Source organism: Gobio gobio, assembly GCF_949357685.1.
Source record: "Gobio gobio genome assembly, chromosome: 14".
Lineage (NCBI taxonomy): Eukaryota > Metazoa > Chordata > Actinopteri > Cypriniformes > Gobionidae > Gobio > Gobio gobio.
The window spans coordinates 9266657-9288176 of NC_137107.1; the positions used below are offsets into that span (position 1 = coordinate 9266657).

At 38.9% G+C, this 21520-nt stretch overlaps 1 protein-coding gene across 3 annotated transcripts in view; it reads left to right on the forward strand.

Moving 5' to 3' along the window:
* Window positions 1–21520, forward strand: part of gabrg2 (gamma-aminobutyric acid type A receptor subunit gamma2) — a 153008-nt gene that overhangs the window by 52646 nt on the left and 78842 nt on the right. For all 3 annotated transcript variants that reach the window (XM_079834426.1, XM_079834427.1, XM_079834425.1), the window contains exon 5: window positions 17646–17728. In XM_079834426.1, coding sequence (XP_079690552.1) covers window positions 17646–17728 — 83 coding nt within the window. The remainder of the gene's footprint in view (window positions 1–17645; window positions 17729–21520) is intronic.

The window sequence follows — 21520 nt, forward strand, 5'->3', positions numbered from 1 at the left end:
TCACAGCTTCCACATCTCTAGCCGGGGATGATAGATTTTGCCCCTGGCCAGCGACAGGAGGTCCCATCTGACAGGAATATCGCAAGTAGAGCCGTCCAGGAGAGATAAAAGGTCCTTGAACCTAGGGCTGTAGCGATACACTAATCTCACGATACGATACGATACACGATATTCAGCTCACGATACGATATATATCACGATATTCAGCCAACGATACGATTCGATACGATTCGATATAATTCGATACACTTACATAATTTTCTGAAAGATTTAAAGGGGACAGAGTGATTTTGGTGACATCTTGTGAGTGTTTCATTTACTTGGATTGATTTAACTGAACTGAAAACTAAAATCATCAATTACACAATATATGTCTCTGACTGGACAGAGAGTCTACAGCTTGCAAATGCTGGACAAAATGAATCAAAGATGTGTTGGGAAAATTAGTTCCATTTATTGAAACAGTGCAAACTGTAGCTTACAAGCCTTTGAAAAGTAATAAAGTGCAGTATTGCAATTAACAATGGAGTTTTAAAAATTGCAGCAAGTGGCCTGTTCTGAACAGTTTCTTTGACAGCTTTTTTAGCTTGACACTGACACTTGGTAGTATTTCACGTTTGTGTCACACAGCTTGCAAACCAACCGCGATGCTTTGTCTAAGTCATTTGAGAGCTACTTCTTAAAAATGATAGTCACAGAGAGCTACTCATGTTATATAATACTTAAAACTCTTAAATAATTCATCATAATTCTCATATTAACAACTATCCAAACTGTTTTACACCTGAAAGAGTATAGTAGTAGTTCCAGTAGTCGGTACAATACCACTATTTTTTTTTAATGTTTTATTATATATGATGATAATCCTAAGTAAATAATACATAAACATGTAAAGGCTGTATACCTTTTAAAAGTAAACATTGTTTATAAATGAAAGATCAAGTGAAAAATAAGCAACCATTAATAATTACATAATTATTATTATTTATTTCATAATTATTATTATTAGAAGAGACGTATTATTATTACATAGAGACGTAGCTAAATTTACTGTAGGCTACAATCTGTAGTCAATCTCTTCACATTAAACCGAACTTTTATTTTGACGGGTTGCCGTGAATACCAGTGTCTGTGTTCATGATTATATGACAGTGGGTTGCGTCTCGTTCAGCTCCCTAGTTCAGTCAGGGCTCAGATCAGGGATCAGCCCATTGACTTGTGTCCTGATCAGTGCCCTGAACCAGGAGCTGACTGAGACGCACCCAGTTTTCTCAAATGAAACGGTAAATTCTCATGAAGTGCCGGTTTATGCGTTCGTGTCGGCAGACTACAAACGGACGGCAGAGACTACAAGAGCGAGTGCGCGCGTGGCGCCCTTCATCCACACAGACACAGAACATGCAGGAGTAATATTTAAATAGTATTTTGCAGTTTATTATTTACAGACACTAGTATATATTCAGCTTCAGTCTGGAGCCCTACGGAAGCAACTGAACGCAGCTGCTATGGTGAGCTATTTTTAGAACAGACCCGCGGGCAACTCGTGTGGTCCTTGCGGGCGACTCATGTTGTTGACCCCTGAGTCTAAGTCGTCGCTTTCCTTCTTCTTTTTAAACCCAAAGTGCTCCCACACATCTGCTTTTAAGCATGAAGGTGCTGGATTTATATTCGCCGCCATTTTCTTTAATCTCCTCGCTCTGACTCCGTAAACAAGAAGAGATAGACGTCGGCGTCTATGTAAAGTTAGTAGTAAATTGCTCTACAGCGATACTAGCGGCTGGCTGACCAAATCGCTCTTCCTGCAACGCAAATGGAGGTAAACACGGGGTTTTGAATGGGACTTATGTATCGATACTCGCGGCTTATAAATCGATACTTTCTTGGGAGAAAAAACATCGATTTATATCGCAGAATCGATAAAATTGCTCAGCCCTACTTGAACCACACTCGGGCCAGTCTCAGATTGGAACAAGACCACTTCCACCTGGCCGAATTCTTACCAAATTATTTCTTGACAGGATGTCTGCTCCCTGATTCAGGTATCAAGGAATGTAAACTGCCCTCTGGGAGAACTGAATTCTGTACCTTTTCTCTATAATATGCATGACCCAACGATACATGTTTGGCAGAAGCGTCCATGCTGCCAAAAAATTTACCAAGGAAATCAGTCTCTTGAAACTGATCTCTGGTGCATTCTGAGTACTGAGTCCGATGCCTTGAAACAGATAACTGGCAGGGAACAACTGAACATACTGCTCTATAACCCTCCTTGGAAGGGATGAGCCTCTCAGTGTTGCAACGGGTCCGGAGGGACACTGAGCATGGACTTGCTGGAAACCGCTGCACTCCTAAACACAAAGAGTGGCTGGAGTAGCAGAATGATTCCTGAGGACACCGTGGAGAAGCGGGCACACTTAAGGCTGGTGTGGAACACTTCCCCTGGGGGGTCTGAACTCAGAGGCCTGAGCAATCTGGCATGATTGCAGTGCACACAGTCAGCCCCTTTGAGAGCTCACATGAAAGGGTGGCAGAGGTGAAGCCAGAGTATTGGAGGACTGAGAAGGAGCTGGTGCGCCCGAGGACTGAGATGAATTCGGAGGGAAAGATGAGCCCAAAAGAGCCAAAGAGTTGGAGAGATGAGTCAATGACGAATCCCGTAAGTCTATAACCAAGGCAGAGTCGGAGGGATGATGGTCCCAGGTGGAGCAAAGGGAAAGAGAATTCAAAGCGGAGCGGACAGGTTGACAGGCTAAGGTAGAGTGACGATATTGCAGGTACTAGGTGGAGATAGAGGGTCGATAATCCAGGGCTGAACTGGTGAAGTAGAAACCCACGGCAGATCCATGATGCTCAGTTTCAGGAGGCATAGCAGGAGACAACATGACTGATTGGAGATCGTAAAGACAGGGCCAAAGAACTGTACAATGTGGGCAGAGGATTACAAAATGGCCACCCTGGCCACTACTGGACAAACAGAGAATCTAAAAACAGCCTCCTTGGCCTTCGCAGAAAAGTTGGATAATTCTGGAATGGCCTACTTGGCCGACATAGGACATGCAGTTAATCCAGGAATGAACTCTCCGGATGGATCAGGCAGAGGGAGTGGGAGGCAGGGCGGGAACATCAACAACATCAGTGACATGTTGCTGGGTGATGAAACAGGCATTGTGCTAATATTTTCCTTCTCCATAATTATCATGGAAAGAGAGTTCAGCGCTCTTACATCCACCTTGGCAGTAGGGACGGGGTTCCACTTCATCCCCTAGAATTCCAAAAGCACTCCCACGGAGACAAACAAATTTGCCGGCTCACGTACCTGGTCAGACATTCTGTTGGTCTCTGGGATGAATAGGAGCTCCTTGTCTGTGGTGGCTTGACGTCTGTTGGGGAAGTGGATATAGTTGCAGTGTGTGCTATGTGGACTGCAGTAACTGGTGCGATGGACTCATCCTCTCTCTTGCAGATGGTAATGGGGGATCCATTATGTAGAAGCACAAACTCCATTAGCATCCCTCGAGGACCGTCACAGGCATAGAAAAACACACATATTGTCGTCATCATAATGGACTAGATGGTAGAGATCCAAGAAGTCATGTATGTGCTCCTCGAGGGCGCGATCCCCTGTGGGAGGAAGATTTGTACTGCCGCTAGATCCATGTGTAAACGGTCCGATCTTCTGTCACACTATGGTTGCAGCAAGGATGATAGAAGGCAGGATCTCATCACAGCAGTAAAATAACAAATACTGGTAAAATTTTGCTTGTATATATTTTTTTACAATACATTTTTTCAACATTTTTCATATAATTGTCTTTTTTTTTAATGGAATATCACCTACAGGGAAGTGAGAGAAATTAACTTTCCCATTAAGGGTCAATATTTGACCCCTTAAATTAAATAAATTGGATTTAATTTTCAACCTTGTTAAGGTATGACTCATAAAAATTTTGCTGTGGTGTGTTTCGAACTGTTTTCATTGGAGAAATATTGGAGCAAAAACAGAGAATATTGGCAATATTATGTCTAAAATGTCACCTAGTATTAACTTTTCGTTTACTGAAAATCAATATCACATCTGCAATTGCGCTAATATTCTAGAAATATTGCTTAATATCAGTTATTATAAATATAAACAAATAACTCCTACTAAGGATATTTTTTGCCACCATTTTGGTGTGGTGGCATTTTACCTCAACCCCCTGAAACAATGTCTTACCCTGCTTTAAGAGAAATTGCTTTACAGATTTAGTCAAATTAACTATAACAAGCAGGTTAGCTTACATGGCTTTCCTTTTTTCGAAGTGGTGAATTAAGTTCGTGGTTGTGATGGTCGTGTCTGATATCCCTTGCCAATTATTATGCATACAGCAAATCTCAGTTTATAAATATGGTACATTTCGAAGTGTTTACATCCAAAAGAAACGATCTTGGGAGATTTTCTTCTACCATCTGTATTTAGGGCACTCACCGCACTGTTTTTCTCTGTTCCGTATCATACATTAGCGACTGGACCGATCAAACACATCTCCTTAAGGACCCAGACATACTCCGTGATGTCTAGTTTCCCCACTGTGGATTAATAATGATCACTACCAACTGAGTAGTGAGATATGAATAGGAGATATGGAAGACTCAGTTGGTAGTGATCATTACCCAATATTCAGTAAAATAATGTAGAAAGTAGGGATGCAACAATACAGTTTGTCCACGGTTCAATACATACCTCGGTTTTTAACCACGGTTTTCGGTTCGGTTCGGTTCTGATGGCTTGTCACATCAGTTTTTTGCTATTCTATTCTTAGGCGACAGGAACAGCAAGAGGTTAAGGAGAAAAAAGACTATTTTTTTTATTGCAATACTCTTTCTTTATTTTACTTAAAAGAATTGAAAAACCTTACTTAAACTTAAAACTTTACTTAAAAAAAAGCCCTTGTACACATTCCTAGTGTATTGTATAATATAAAATAAATGTATATAAAGATTTATACTGGCAACTCAGAGCTGTACAGCAGCATTTAAGTATGAAATTGAATGAATAAATGTAAAAATAAAACACTACATAGATTCACTATAAGATATACACTGATTCTTATTAAAGCTATGTATTTAAGTTTTTCAGTCAAGAGCAGTGAGTGATTTTCTCTTTGTCTTTTGTTGTTGTATTAATATTAAAGGGATAGTTCACTCAAAAATGAAAATTCTGTCATCAAGAAATGAATACAGGTTTGGAACAATATTAGAGTGAGTAAATTATGACAATTTTCGAGGTGAACTGTCCCTTTAAGGACAGCGTGTTCACTAGGCTGCGCTGCTTTCAATTTGCTTTCAAGATCTGCTTTCAAGACCTGCGTGCATCTAATATACAGACACGCGCCAATTTTACTTTCACTTTAGGCATAACCGACTGTTTTTATGTTAACCTTGTGTGTATTTGACAGTATTTGCACAGAAAGATGACTACTTAGTCCAGTAATCACGTGTTTGACAAGCGTTTAGTGCGCACGCTCGGAAAAGCGCATGTTAAAGGTCCCATGGCATGAGATTTTCATTTTATGAGGTTTTTCAACATTAATATGAGTTCCCCTAGCCTGAATATTGTCCCCAAGAGGATAGAAATGTTGATCGGTGTAAACCCGAGTTCTGGCTGTCTTTCTCTGCCTTTGAGAAAATGACAGCCCAGACTAGCCAATCCTGAAGTCTCCTGGTTTGATGTCCAAGCAGGAACGGTTACCTCCCTTTCCTCCGCCCAGAGAATCTGGCACGCCCATGCAAACGCTTGAGAGAATACAGATCATTGCTTGTGAACGAGTGAATGCTGGCAGTTTCTCAGTGTTTGGATGTACAAATGAAAACATAAGTGTTTTTTCAGTTCCTTCTGATCTGTGATCAGTGATTTCTGATGTGTAGCTAATTATTTATTATTCGTGCACACACTGCGGCTTCTCTCTCTCCCGACAGAACGGTGTTTTCGTGTTTTCTATCTTGTGAGTCAGTGTTTTTGTACGTCCTCGTCGCGTCTCTCTGTTCTAAAATGTGCATACAGTCGTGAGTTTCTGCTCAACATCGGCAGAGTCACATCTTTAGAGATAAACCTCACACACGCCGAAGCTCGGGCTGCACTGACCGGTTGGCCTTCAACATCCCCGACCCCCAGTATTGCATCTGGCCCACAGCGGGAGGCGCCTTACGCGGCGCGAGATTAAGCAGAAGGGGGGTAAGTGTGAGCATATCCGGGCTAGGCAGCTTTCCCCAAAATAAACTGGATTACATTCGATTACTGCTGTTGTGTCTTTGTTTGCGCTGTGTAACGTTACTCAATGCGCGTCACTGACGCTTTTCATATGATAGGAACATATCTAAAATAATGCTATTATCAACACTTACTCGTAACTCGTTCATCTCGCTGTAATGGTACTTTGCATGTGTTACAAAGTTGGTAATAATGATGAAGACGGACTCGGCGTGACTGGGACTCGTGTTTATTCAGAACTCTCAGAAACAAACACAATAAACTCGCGCTGACTGACAGCGCTCTCATAACTCAGTAACGTTAGTTACTATAAATAACTTTGTTAGCGATCGCTGAGCTCAGTCTCTGGTACATTAGTGATGTCCGGTTCGCGAACGATCTTTCTTTTGAACCGGTTCTTTTTAGTGAACCGAATCAGTTCACCAAATCGGACTGAATCGTTCTAAACGGTTCGCGTCTCCAGTCAGCGCTGATCCATAATTTACTAAAGTTACTAACTTTCTGACATGAGTGACAGTCCCTCCGACTAGAAATAGACTAATAACCTGAAGTATATGCGGTAACTACAACAGTTCACTGAACTGAGACTGACAGAACTGATGTGAAGTGAACTCCGGACCCTCCGTCTCTCTGGCAGCAGCTCGTGCCTCGTAGACCTCGTTAAACCACGCCCCCTCCGCTCATTTCAAATGCGTGATGTCAGCCAATCACAACAGTGGGCGTTTTTACTGAAGTCTCACAGCAGACACGCCTCCTGAAACAAGGCAGTCAGCCACAGGGCAAACAGCAGTATAGAAAAAAAAGCCTTTTATTTCTAAATTATGACATTTTATGATGTAAAAATCATACTAACAATATAAGTACACCTCAGGAAACATTATAAAATAATAGAAAAATGCCATGCCGTGGGACCTTTAAAACCCTGCACACGCCGGTAAGGCTTTAAAACACTTGCAAATAATGAACTTTCGTGATTGTGAATAACTATAGTGTTCCGTGAGTATAACTCTACCACTAACGTGTGATGTGAATGTATGTCGCGTTGTTCAGTATATTGGGATGGAGGCAAATTATAGAATTGGTAGAAAAATAATTAAATAAATGCAAAACCGAAAAAAACGCAATTCACAGGCGCGTATTGAACCGTGAAGGCCGTACCAAACGGTTCAATATTATATTGAGAATTGTGGCATCCCTAGTAGATAGAGATAAGAGGGTAGAGGTAAGAGAGACAAAATAGATATATAGTAAGGCAAAATGGGTGTAAGGGGTCTGTGTCTGAGTTTGTTTGGAGTTTAGTTTTTACTCAGTTCCTGCCACCTCTTTTGACACCAATGTTAAATAAAATGCTGATCATTGTATTGTATTTATTTATTTATAGAGCACTTTTCAGGCTACACAGTAACTCCAAAGTGCATTACAAGTGAATAAAGCAATGATATAAAAATAAATTTGAATTATATGGCTTAAAAATCTCAACCAAACATTATGCCGCCATTCTATGCAACGCCTTAAAAACATATGTCAAAACCTTGTATTGGATCCTGTGATGCAGTGGTAGCCAGCCTAATGAGTATAAAAGTGGGGTAACACGATCAGTCTTTTTAGCCTTCATAAGCATTCTAGCAGAGGCATTTTGCACTAGCTGGAGATGTGCAACATGAGTCTGGCAGGTCCCAGAATAAATAACATTACACTATTCTAAACGGAAATAAGTTAAAAGCATGGATGACTTTTTTAAAATCATCAGTTGAAAGAAATCATTTTAATGTGAATATTGGCCTCAGGTAAAAGAAACAATTCCAAACTACATTTTTTATTAGTTTATCAAACTTCAGCGAGAAATTGAAAATGACTCCCACGTTTTTTTACTGTGCCCTGTTGGTAGCAAGCCCAAGGGTCTATGATGTCACTTTCAGCCTTATTAAAAACTGAACGACCAAAAAAAACATAATTTCTGTTTTACGTTCATTCAACTGATCAAGATCAGCCATCCAATCTTTCACTTTATCCAGACAACTATGGAGTGTTGCACAGGAAACAATTAGGTCTTAAAAGCAAATACTGTAGATATGTGTGTCATCCACATATAGATGGTAAGAAATACCATATATATATATATATATATATATATATATATATATATATATATATATATATATATATATATATATATATATATATATATATATATATATATATATATATATATATATATATATATATATATATATATATATAAAAAAACATTCCCAAGGGTAGTATATATAATGACAACAAGACAAGACCCAAAATGGACCCTTGTGGGACCCCATTGGTGATAGGGGCTGGAGAAGAAAAACAATTACCAACCTTCACTGTAAAGACCTTTGCTCTAGATTAGATGCAAACCATGTAAGAACCTTTCCTTGAATTCCGACAAACTGCTTTAACCAGTTCGAAAGAATCAAATGATCAATGGTATCAAACGTTGCAGAGAGATCCAGAAGAATTAGGACTGTGTGATTCCCTGGATGGCTTATGAGCAAAAGATCATTCACAACCAGCAAGAGTGCTGACTCACTATATCCACACCTAAAACCAGATTGAAATGTATCTAAGATATTATTCTTGGTTAAAAAGTTGTTAATTGACTCAACAGTTTTTTCTAATATCTTAGATAGGATGGAAAGTTTTGATATTGGATGGTAGTTTTTTTTAAGTCATAAGCGTCTAGATTAGACCGCAAACGATTTGAGCACATGCGATTTCTAATCCGCATAAGGCTGCGATTTTATTTATATTTTAATTCAGAATACTGAAACGTTCTTGTGCGGATGTTTAAGATGTTAACCAATCAGAGCTCATTTAGCGAACCGCGCAAATTACGACGAAGCTGAGCGGGAGAACAGAATAGGCGAACAGGAGGAAAGAACATAAAATATGGATGCAGGCAGGCCCAGATAAAGAACACGTTGGGCCCTGGGGCTATAACAAACCCAAGGGCCCCCAAAGTAGCCGATCTTTGTGCCACAAAGTTGTCTACCATAGAAATAATTCATTTTTTATTTTTACTAAATCTTCAAAGCTCAGAGATAAAATGAGTGCTATATACTGTCTGAATATTCAACTTTAATATTAAGTAGGCCTATAAATAAATATTCCAGGCAACACATTAAAGGGATAGTTCACCCAAAAATGAAAATTAGCCCATAATTTACCCTCAAGTCATCCTAGGTGTATATTACACTCATGTAAATGACATGAGTTATATTACAAAGGTCCAGGCTAATTCAAGAATTAGAATTGGATTCATTGTATAAGAAAAATATCCATATTTAAAACTTTATCAAGTAAACTTTCGGCCGACGGTTTTAAATTTTCGGCCGAAACTTTTCGTTCCTGTTGGTGAAAGTTCCCCTGCCGATCGAAAGACTAACGCGACCAGGTCCGCTAGTCATGGCGTCACGTATGCATCTGAAGTTTCACTTTCAACATTCAACACTTTTCCACAGAAGGCGGTCAGCCGAAAGTTTACTTGATAAAGTTTTAAATATTGATATTTGTCTTACACAAACGCGTCAATTCGCTTCAGAAGGCCTTTATTAACACCCCAGAGCCACGTGGAGCAGTTATTTGATGGGCAGATGCACTTTTTATGGACTTCAAAAACAGAGCAACTATTACTGCAATTTTAATGCTTGGATTAGCCTGGACTTTTGTAACATAACCCCGATTTTATTCGTCTGAAAGAAGAATGTCATATACACCTAGGATGACTTGGGGGTGAGTAAATTATGGGCTAATTTTCATTTTTGAGTGAACTATCCCTTTAATGGCATAAATGCATTAACTTCAGATATGAGGTCAAACAAAACAAGTTTTGTTAAGGAGTTTTAAGACCTGTGAGCTCCCAAATTTGAGGTATTTTGGGGGGTTTGGGGGGCATGGTCCCTCAAGAAAATTTAGATGTATATATGTGCATTTTAAGATGTTTAAAGGCTAAAAAATAATAATAAATAGCTTTCAAAACCATGTGGGCAGTAGATTATCTGTCATATCACTATCTCATTTCTGTCACTCTCCTCATTTCCATCACTCTTTCTTTTTCTCTCAGTCTCCTCCTCCTCTTGCCCTATCTCTTCCCCCCTAAAGCTGAGCTCTGGCTGATAGTATTTTCATTGTTTAACATTTCTGTCCTAAAACAGCTGTCAAATATGAAATGTTTAGTTTAGCTACTTTATATCTCGCACCGTTTACTGAAGCGTTGCATGATTTGCGCAGCAACTTCTGTGTACATAAAGCCCGCCTACTTTAATTTGATTGGTCATCTCATAAATTTTGACATTGACGAGCGGTGAGTCAGTGATAGGCCGCAGGCAGGGCAGCTCAGATGAGAAGATATACTTGCAGCACTAAAGTAGTGTTATTCCTCTATTAGTCAATTATTTCACAACATTTATAATGTACACCTCGGAAAAATACAGAGGTCAGGACCTCGGAGACCTCATAGCTGGCTACGGCCATCGTGTAACATTAGGTAGCCTATAGTTTACCTCAACACTTCTTGCCTTTTGATTTTCCCATGCACTCGCAGCACTCCAGTAGCCTAAATAACAGCGCTTAATATGTGGGGGCATGGTGGGGTTTGGCGAGCGGCCCACCAGGAAAGGTTTAGGTGCTCCCCATAGACTGTCAATCATTTTCTCAGCCAATCACACGCCCCCTCTGTGCTCGGGCCCTGGGGCTTTAGCCCCACCTAGCCCTTATGTTAATCCGGCCCTGGATGCAGGTCAGAATAAAAATTATTTGGTGCCAAAGCGAAATTCAACATCAGTCGTTTGGAAGTATTGGATTCAGGAGAGAGGATGTGTCACAGAGCAAGGTAATTTGCAAGTCCTGTGAAATGACTATTGAAACGAAACCGGGGAAAACCTGTTCCAACACTTAAAACAGCGCCATGAAAACTGTATGATCAATGCATGTTGACAAAGTCAATCGAAACACATCAAAGCGAGGCTGAACCGACTGAACATGTATCCATTCTTCAAACATTTACAAGTGTCAAAACGGCACAAAGACATTACTGACGCAATCACCTATCATCTATGCAAAAGATATGGTGCCTGCATATCAATAGTAGCCTCTGTAACAATAACATGAACTAACATTAATAAATACTGTTTAAGTAATTTTAGCATTTACTAATACTGTATATTATTAAAATCAAATGTTGTCACTGTTAACAGTTAATGCACCATGAATTAACATGAATAACTGTACAATACATACATACATGTTACTTTTTATATATTTTTATAACTGGAGTTTAGGTTAGTTAACCTTTAAATTATTTTATGTTGTCTGTTTTTAAGATGCAATTTATTACATTTCTGTTTATCAAGCTGTTGATACTGTGTTATTTCATTGTGAGATGTTTTGTTATGCACTGAATACATTTAGAATGTAGCACATTTGAAAAAGCAAAAAACAATATTCATAAAAAAAAATGTGCAATATGATTATTTTATCCATATTGCACAGCCCTAGTCTAGATTGTTACAGTGACAGTAATTTATTAATTTGTGTCAGGAGTGCACATCGACCTTTCTGAATCCAACTGGTATTTATCATTATCTAAAAGAAACATTAAAAGAAAGCACACATATTATTCAGTCGCGACTGCTTCCATTTATTTGTGATCACAGAAATGCACAAAACAACCCCATCAAGGCTTTTAAAGGGGTCATGATCTGCATTGTTTTATTGTTTTATAATGTTTCCTGGGGTGCATTTATAATGTTAGTGTGATTGTTACATCAAAAACTGTCAATTTAGAAATAAAAGGCATTTTTCCATCCCTGATTTTAGCCATTTATACGCTCTGTCTGAAGGGGCGTGTCTGTTGAGAGACTTCAGTTTAAACACCCACTGCTGTGATTGGCTGCTGTGAGACTTCAGTGTAAATGACCACTGCTGTGATTGGCTGACATATTTGCATATGAAAAAATATTGATAAAATATAATTAGAAAAATATTGAAAAAAATATCATTTGTTTAATATGTCACATTTCTTTAGATGGAATGAGCATTTCTCCTAATTATCCATGAAATCATGCCTTCTGAGGAGTTTGATCGATCTCTCCCATCTCACTATACTGCTATCCTTTCAGCCAGACAAACAGAGGGAGCTCATGGACAGAAAACAGGAGTTATATGAGTAACCGGAGTAGGGCTGTGTATCACCAACAATGTCACGATACGATACGCATCACGATACTGAAGTCACGATACGATACGTATCACGATATTGATTCATGTGGAATTAAATTTCTTTTGAGCAGAGTTTAGTAACAGTAATATCTGTTTATTGAATATCCAGTGTTATACTGGTTATATACTATATATAAACTATTTTGTTTTTGTCATAAAAAAAAAACTATGAGTTAAATGAAATAAAATAAATTGTCACAAAAAGGCTTGGTTCTTGATTATTTTGGATATATATATCAGGTACAATACATGGCAAATTTTGGAATGCAAAACAAATCTCGCGATAAATCTAAAATCTAAAACAAATTTGGGAAAACAAATCTCTTAACTTATGCTGTAAACAGTTGTGCTATAATATTAAAGGGTTAAAATGAACTGATTTGTACAAACACTTAAATTACATGTTTTTTTTATAATAATAAAGTTATAATATTAACTTTACAAATTACATAATCAAATAATCATAGACATATTTTTTGAAACATAAACATTTAAATGGTGGCTGTCATAAAAACTTAGAATTAACCAGGTGAATTCAAACATGCATTAAATATTAAAGAACATTACAAATTATAATGAATATGGAATATGGTGCATATTTTTAGCAAAATGCCCCTCTCTAGAGTAAATTTTTCTAGCTGACTAATGCGTTTATGGTCACTGAATATGTTTTTTTCTGAGGTAACTTAAATGTGACGTTACATGACATGTGTTTTACTGACGGCTTTCCGCGTTTGAAACACTGATCGAGTGATTCCATGTGACATGATACGAATTTCGGTAAGTATCGTTTAACACACGTTCAGGTGTTCATTCATGTTTATTTCGCGCTGTAACTGGTATTAAGTATTAATGCGGAAGAGAACATCTGTCTGCCGCTTCTCTACTGCTGAGCTGCGCCAAAGCGATCTCACGCCACAGCGCCAAAACGATATTTATGTATTTCGTAATAAAATGGACGTAATTCGAAATCCGAGACTTTGTTTTATATCAATAGCAACAAAGCACAAAGAGTATTGCTATTTAATGGATGTGAGGCGGCAATGTTCCGTTCATTCATTCATTCATAACTGAAAACCTCTTCTCCATTTTGAATGTCTTGCACTGCTGCTCGCTTCGCGTTTATTACATTCAAAAGCGCACAGTATCGATACGCGCATCGTCGGGCGTTCATGACGATGTATCGTTGTATCGATATTCTGAGCACAGCCCTAAATCGGAGTATATGTAATTCATGACATGTGGATGCATTAGTCCGATATCAACAAAGGCACAGGGAAGAGACAGACGAAACCTGAATAAATACACTATCATATACATCATAATGATTTTTCTTATGGTCTCTGGTATTTTCCATAATCATGTGTATTTATTATCATCATGGTTAGCATTATTTTACTTATTTGCACATTTATTTTATTTTCACTGAAAATCAGAAATGACCAGTAGTAGTATTATCCGTGTATAACATGTTTTGGTAATAAAATACAGTGTCTGCATAATCTTCCTTAATGACTAATGCTGGCTACTTGAAAATTCATAATAATTTGCAATGATGTCATATGATGATTATTTTCAACTCTATATGTCTAGTACATTATACCCCCTCCCCCACACATATTTTGAGCAGTAAGATGGAGTATATAAAAGTGCAAAATAAATAAACATTTGTCAATCAGTACTTTTTACCCTTTCTTTACTTTTTTTACTTTTTTAATTTTTACTCTTTATTCAAAATCAAGTACTACTTTTGTTCCTTTACTCCAGTAAAACTGAAAAGGAGTTCTTAATACTCTTACTAGTAGTAATTTATTAGGGTATCTGTACTTTTACTCAAGTACTTGATTTGTGTACTTTGTCCACCATTGTTGGGAATACAATATATAGGGCTATACAGCCATCTAGTGCTTTCACCATGGTATTACAGATAATAAATGGGGCATAATTTAGAGGTAAATATTTAGTACCATAAATAATCCCCTTATATAGCTAGTATTTGTTTCTGTTAGAGGTGATCCTGAATTTGCCCCTGACAATGGGCCAGGAAAGATTGGATCACCTCATCTGAATAGCCATTATCACTAATATTTATGATGTTTATTAGTGATATAACATATGAGTCATGCACATGTGTTTGTATTGGGTGTGAGTGTGGCTAGTCATGAAATTACGGAGCCTAGGGGCCTGTCCTGACCTTAATCTGCCCTTGCTTCACAGACTAAAACCCTGACTATTTTGGAAATCAACACATGAACATTTACCTAACACAGTGGTTCTCAAACCTGTCCTTGGGACCCCTCACCACTGCACATTTTGCATGTTTTCCTCATCTAACACACCTGATTCAAATTATAAACTCATTAGTAGAGCCAATTGGGTGTGTCTGATGAGGGAGACATACAAAAAAAGAAGCGGTGGTGGTTCCCCAGGGGGTATTCCAGAAAGCAAGGTTAACCTACCGCCATAAATACCTTGAACTCTCGGTTGATTAACCCAAACCTGTCTTAATCGAGGTATGCTGGTTCCAAAAACGAGTCTGTGAGTAAGTTCGGACAACTCAGAGTATGTTAACCGTGAACAGGCAAGACATCCTCAACAGAGCAACGAATCGATGATTCACCATGGAAACGGATGCTAAGAAAAAGCTCGCCATTCTACTTCCACTTCTTCTTTTGTTTAATGGCGAGTTACATAACCTACTTTGCACAACCACCAAATAAGGTGGCGATGTATACTATCATTTTTCAATCTCTTTGTTTAATAAGTAATCTTTATTCACTGAGAACAAGGATTATATTGTTTGTTTGATGCTAATTAATTGAATGCAGATCCATGTGTGAGATGACAATAAAATAAAGAAGAAATATATTTGAATTGAATTAACGTTTAAACATTACCTTGTTATGCGGCGTTCACACCAAACGCGAATAGAGCGCCAAAATCGCGTCTACTGCTTCTAGTTCTAGCGTCTACTGCTTCTACATTTTGAATCCATTCGCCCATCTACAGCGAATTGGAGTCTTTGAAGCAAAAAAGACGCGCGTTCAAGGCGTTCCAGGAGAAATATGTCATAAAACACCACTCAGCCTCTTTTCATTAAAAATATATATTAGCATTAATAGTCACACAAATGGGGTCCAGGCAACTCCTACATTATCTTCACTGCATGTATATTTAAATATCCTTAAAAATAAAGTTATGAAACTTCTCTTTGCCCTCAGTCAAAACGATTTGGCAGACAACAAATTATAGATTCATGACACCAAATATCGCCTGTTATATCCACACAAGACGAACCACTACAGGACATCAGAGCCAGCGGCAAACGTCAGAAGGACTGGCCGAGGAAAAGCTGCTCTCGCCGGGGTTAATGAGCGCTGAGCGCCCGGTGATTGCCTGGATCTCACAACTCCACAAACACAAGATTATAATTTTTTTTAAAATAGGCGCTCTCTTTATAAATAAACCACAGATTTGAGCTTTAAACAACTACATTCTCACCTGAAATTTATTAGTCTTAAAACTACATTTTGTGACACAATAGTAGTATTTTTAAATTATGCAGGGTTTCTCATCACTTTACCATGTGACCGCAGCGAGCAGGCTCCTGATTGTTAACGCGGCGCAAATTGACGCCAAAGTTCTGATTTTTCAACTCGGGCGTCAGACGAGAATTAGCTTCAAACGCGTGAATGTACAAAAAGCACCACTCGCGCATAACGCGCGTATCGCGCAAGACGCTCAATTCACGTCCGATTTGCGTCATTCACTCAAACTGGGCGTGCCAATGACGCGGAATCGCGCCACGCGTAACGCGTCTATCGCACTGCAGGACCTCCAGATGCGCGTTAACGCGCCTTTCCATTGACTTAACATGGAAATCACTTGCGCCAGACGCTTTATTCGCGTTCGGTGTGAACACAGCATTATAATAGTGCTTTAGAATTAATATATAATATTGTATATTATAACCGTAACTATATAACACATTTAGTTATATTAATTTAACTATATTAATTATATTACACACAAATGAATACCTCTTAAGCAAACTAACCCTGGATCATGAGCTGCTCCAGAGCAGGTTATGTTCAGAGAGTGGGTTGCTATGGCTACTTACTTACCCTGAAAGTTACCTCCATTTTTGGAACCGAAAGTTGAGGTTATCTGCTAACTTACTCTTAAACATACCCAGGTATGTCACATAACCTGCTTTCTGGAATACCCCCCAGGACAAGTTTGAGAACCACTGGCCTAACATATGCATGTGTGCATTACCACCTTGGTGGTTGCATTCATTTTCAATAACTTGACAACATCCCTTATTGAATCAATTTACTTCTAATTTGGTGTCTTTCAAGTGAATTCCCTGAAAGACTGTCAACAATCCTTCTGTTATCTTCTTTTTAAAGAATGTAGAAAGATGTCCTTGCACCGTCCATTTTTGAAAAGTGGGAAAACTGACAAAAACTTGCCTGAACAAAATGGGCATTTCACAATCTGTGGGCATTTCAACCATGATGGGGATTTTTAACTGTTTTACCGACTTTCTAAAATCATGAAGCCTCATCCCTAACCCCACCACTAAACCTAGCTAGTTCATAGAAAATTTGAAATGGCTTTTTGATTGGGGAACGGCCTCTTGAGATACATACTCGCATGATATTGTGGCCATAAGCTACAAATCAGTGCGAGTTCCATATCACTTGCATCACTTGGCTGTCATCAAAATTTCAATGCGGATCAAACATGCTTTATACGTTGAAATGTCAATCTCGAACAAAATGGTGGTTTGGAGGAAACACCAACATTGTTTCAATATCACCTTGCTATCTGGGTAGCTTTTGTAATAAAAACACAACAATTGATCACAGTTTAACGTTCACCCTGACTTCTTTGATTGATTCATTCTGCAAATCTTGTCTGATTACATTCTTCCGGAAAGCATTTATCCAGTTATAACAATTATGAAGCACGCCAGCCATTAATTGCATTTGATGCCAACTCTCAGCTGCATGTTTTGTCATTCGTGTTATTATGTATATCACTGTATTCTAGTGCTGCAGATTATAAATGTTGTTATGGGTATGCTACTAAAACGGCTTATATAGAGAAATTTAATTAAGAAAATTTCTGTCTGTAGGTTGACCATTGATGCAGAGTGCCAGCTTAAACTGAATAACTTTCCAATGGATGAACATTCGTGTCCCCTGGAGTTTTCAAGCTGTAAGTCTGGCCATATGCTTAACTTGCAAATCCATCCATATCGCTTCCATTATTGCTTGCTTTTTCTTCCCAGTTTCCTCCACCCCATGCCTGCTTCCATGCTCCGACGTATTTGAGAGCATAGAAACCATTTTTAGGATGCAATAAAAAAGACATTTCACTTCAATTTTTGTCTTGAAATATGAAGGAATGAAGAAAATGACAATTTGCCATAACCTGGAGATACATGTCTTTACATGCTCACACAATCAAGCTGTGTGCCACTGCCATAGTTTTCTTCTTCTCATTTGACTTGGTGAGGATGGAGGGGAAATGGCTTATTATGCTAATAATGAAGCCGCAGATGTGCCAAGGGACAATCTCATGGGACAGCATCATCTGTAGTTTCAGAGGAAATGAGGGGGGGGGGGGGGGGATTTTTTAAACAGTAACAGTACAAAGGAAAATGTGTTACTTTGGGAGTTGCAAATTGTTCTTGTAGATCAGTGGGGGGAGCTCCTGTGAGATTTGAGTCTCCTTGTGCTTTGAAAACCACACTTCTTTAACTCACTTTGATTGACAGTGAATTATTTATTTATTTACAGAAAAAAGCCTGTATTTAGTGACCCTATTAGTGAACTATTAATGAATTCATTAATTCATTCAACTATGTTGAGCATTAATTTTCAGCATTAAATACACCTGTTCAAAATCATGTTTGACGTTTTACATGCTGCTTATGATGCAAGGAATAACAAAGCATAAGCAAAGCTAGCATGCTAAAACATGCATTTTGAGTGAATAATAACAACAGGAGCAGGAAGACAACCCATGAGAAAGTGTGTTAAGTGAAATTCCGCATTGTTCATGAATATGTTCAGGTTTGCATGTTACTCTGTGATTTGCTGTTTGTCACATGGCTGTGCTTCTGGATGCTGTTTTTAGAAAATATAAATAATTGCATGCATACTTGCTTAGGTTGTTGCTGGGGGTAATTTTCCATTTCTATCAGCTTGCAATGTGTTAAAGTCGCACATAGTGCACGTTCTAATTAGATCCGTTTGAGCCATATTGGCTCAGGCACATAGCAGGTTTAGATCAATAGTTTAACACATCTAAGGCTATGGCACCTAGGTTCACATTGCTAAAGTTGCTAGTTAAATAACTCTGGGCTTTGTATTGTGTCATCTTCTTGTTCCTGCTTTAATGAAGGAATTATGCATGTCTATTTATTAAGCAGCAGCATATCATACATTTTCACAACAGCGGGTCTGTGTGTATCTATTAGTATTAGTTAGTCAATACTTACTCTGCAGCAGCGTAGCAGATTTGATCTGCCAAGACCAAATACATTAACATTTTTAACATTGTGCACAAGATTTTGACCTAAAATTGATGCACCTGTTGATGGAAATATCCTCACATAATTTATTTCCATCACGAGGGGCATACATTTTTGGTCCAGATCTTGTATTGACAATGCAAGAGTCCAGCACTCTGTAAAGTCTCCTCCAGCACATCCAAAAGACTTTCAATGAATTTAAGGTCTGGACTTGGAATTGTGCCAATTAATATGTGAAAATGATTCTTCATGCTCCCTCCCAGCCTTTCACAATCTGAGCATGATGAATCTTAATATTGTCATCCTGGAATATGGCCATGATGTGTCTTCCTACATTGCCAAACATATAACATGCTATAAACATAATAATCACTGCAATTATGACCCAATCAGAGACTCTTAAGCATTTGACTATTTAAATCCAAACAGCGACTCTTGAAAAGTAAAACTCTGGATCTGCCATGTTTGGTCGTGACGTATCACGCGCGACATCAACGGCATCATTCTCAGCCACTCCCTCTGTTCGCTGATTGGACTGTTTAAAATTTGACCGGAGAAAAACAGAGAATATACCGCAATCCCAGACAGAGTCCTGAAGGAAAAGGAAAATTGAGCCGAAGTATGTAGGAGGGCGAAGCCAGGCTAATTCCACCTGCCCCCTTCTACTGATAAATCTGCAGATTGTGTTTATACAAGAGTCTGCTTCAGGAGTATAATGATGGATCACACAGCTAGCAAGGCATGTGAATATAACTTTGTATAATTTGATATAAGGTAAACATATTTGGCTTGCTGTTCTTGGTGACGGTCTCTAGCTTGAGACTTGACCTAAACCTGAGCTAAGAGATGTGTGGATACTGATTACTGCATTCATTATCATAATTTTTTTTGGGGGGGGGGGGGTAGAAAATGAGTTTATGGAAAAACTGGATTCTGCTTAAATTTCCTTTGATGAATCCGGCTAGAGAAAGGAGGTGCAAGATAAAAGGGCGACCTTGGGGAATTATGTGCGTGGCAAATTCAAATGACAGAAAAGGAAGAATGAATCACAATTTTCACATTTTAAGAGGTAGCATGAAATTACATAAAAGCCTTAGAACTTGAGGGATGTGGCTGGACCTGCTGTTTTGTCTAGTGCAATCAGAATCAGAAATCCCTAAGTTGACAAAAACTTTCTGAATGTTGCAAATGTGGGTAGCTGGGATAGCATCACGGGGCATGATGATTATAAATCATCAAGCAGGTGCACGAGGTAAAAGATTGCATGATAAATGGACAGGACAGGGTTTTGTCAGGCTGGCATCTGGACATTGCTGCATTCATGAGTGAATTATATTGGGACTACTATTTTGTAAAGAAAGTCTGAACTGTTGTATTCTGACGTAATGTGTGGGAGAACAAAAGTGAAGAGTAAACAAGATGGATGAAGATCGTTACTCCTGTCTTGTGCGCTTTGTTGTTGCTTACTAACTTTACTACTAAATTTTTAACTATAGTTGGCCACTAAGATGGCTGTTGCTAACATGCCTTTCCCGAGTTTCCTGCCTTGCCCCGGTGGGCCTGCTATACCATTCACCACATGGTTGCGTGAAAATTATCTACGGGTTATTGATGCCACAGGGATGCTTGGCTGGAGGAAAGACGGAGTGCTGTCCTGCTTCACTGCCTCCGTACAGAGGGACAACAGATTTTATACTCATTGCCTAACACAGGTACAACATATAAGGATGAAGAGGATGCATTGAAAGCCTACTTTGTGCCAAAGCTAGCAAAGTAGCTGAACGCACCTTCCGTAAATGCTGCCGCTACCAGGCACTTCACGAGAGTTTTACATATGTTTTACATACACAGATCAGGCATAACATTATGACAATATGAAGTGAATAACACTGATTATCTCTTCATTATGGCACCTTTTAGTGGGTGGGATATATTAGGCAGCAAGTGAAAATTTTGTCTTCAAAGTTGAAGCAGGAAAAACGGGCAAGCGTAAGGATTTGAATGAGTTTGAAGGGCCAAATTCTGATGGCTAGACGACTGGGTCAGAGCACCTCCAAAACTGCAGCTCTTGTGGGGTGTTCCAGTGATTAGTCTCTATCAAAAGTGCTCCAAGGAAGGAACAGTGGTGAACCGGCGACAGGGTCATGGGTGGCCATTGATACACGTGGGGAGCGAAGGCTGGCCCGTGTGGTCCGATCAAACAGACAAGCTAATGTGGCTCAAATTGCTCAAGAAGTTTATGCTGGTTCTGATAGAAAGGTGTCAGAATACACAGTGCATCGCAGTTTGTTGCGTATGGGGTTGCATATCCGCAGACCAGTCAGGCTGCCCATGCTGACCCTTGTCCACCGCTGAAAGCACCAACAGTGGGCACATGAGCTACTACGGAGCAATGGAAGAAGGTGACCTGTTCTGATGAATCACGTTTTCATTTACATTACGTGGATGGCTGGTGTGTGTGCGCGTCGCTT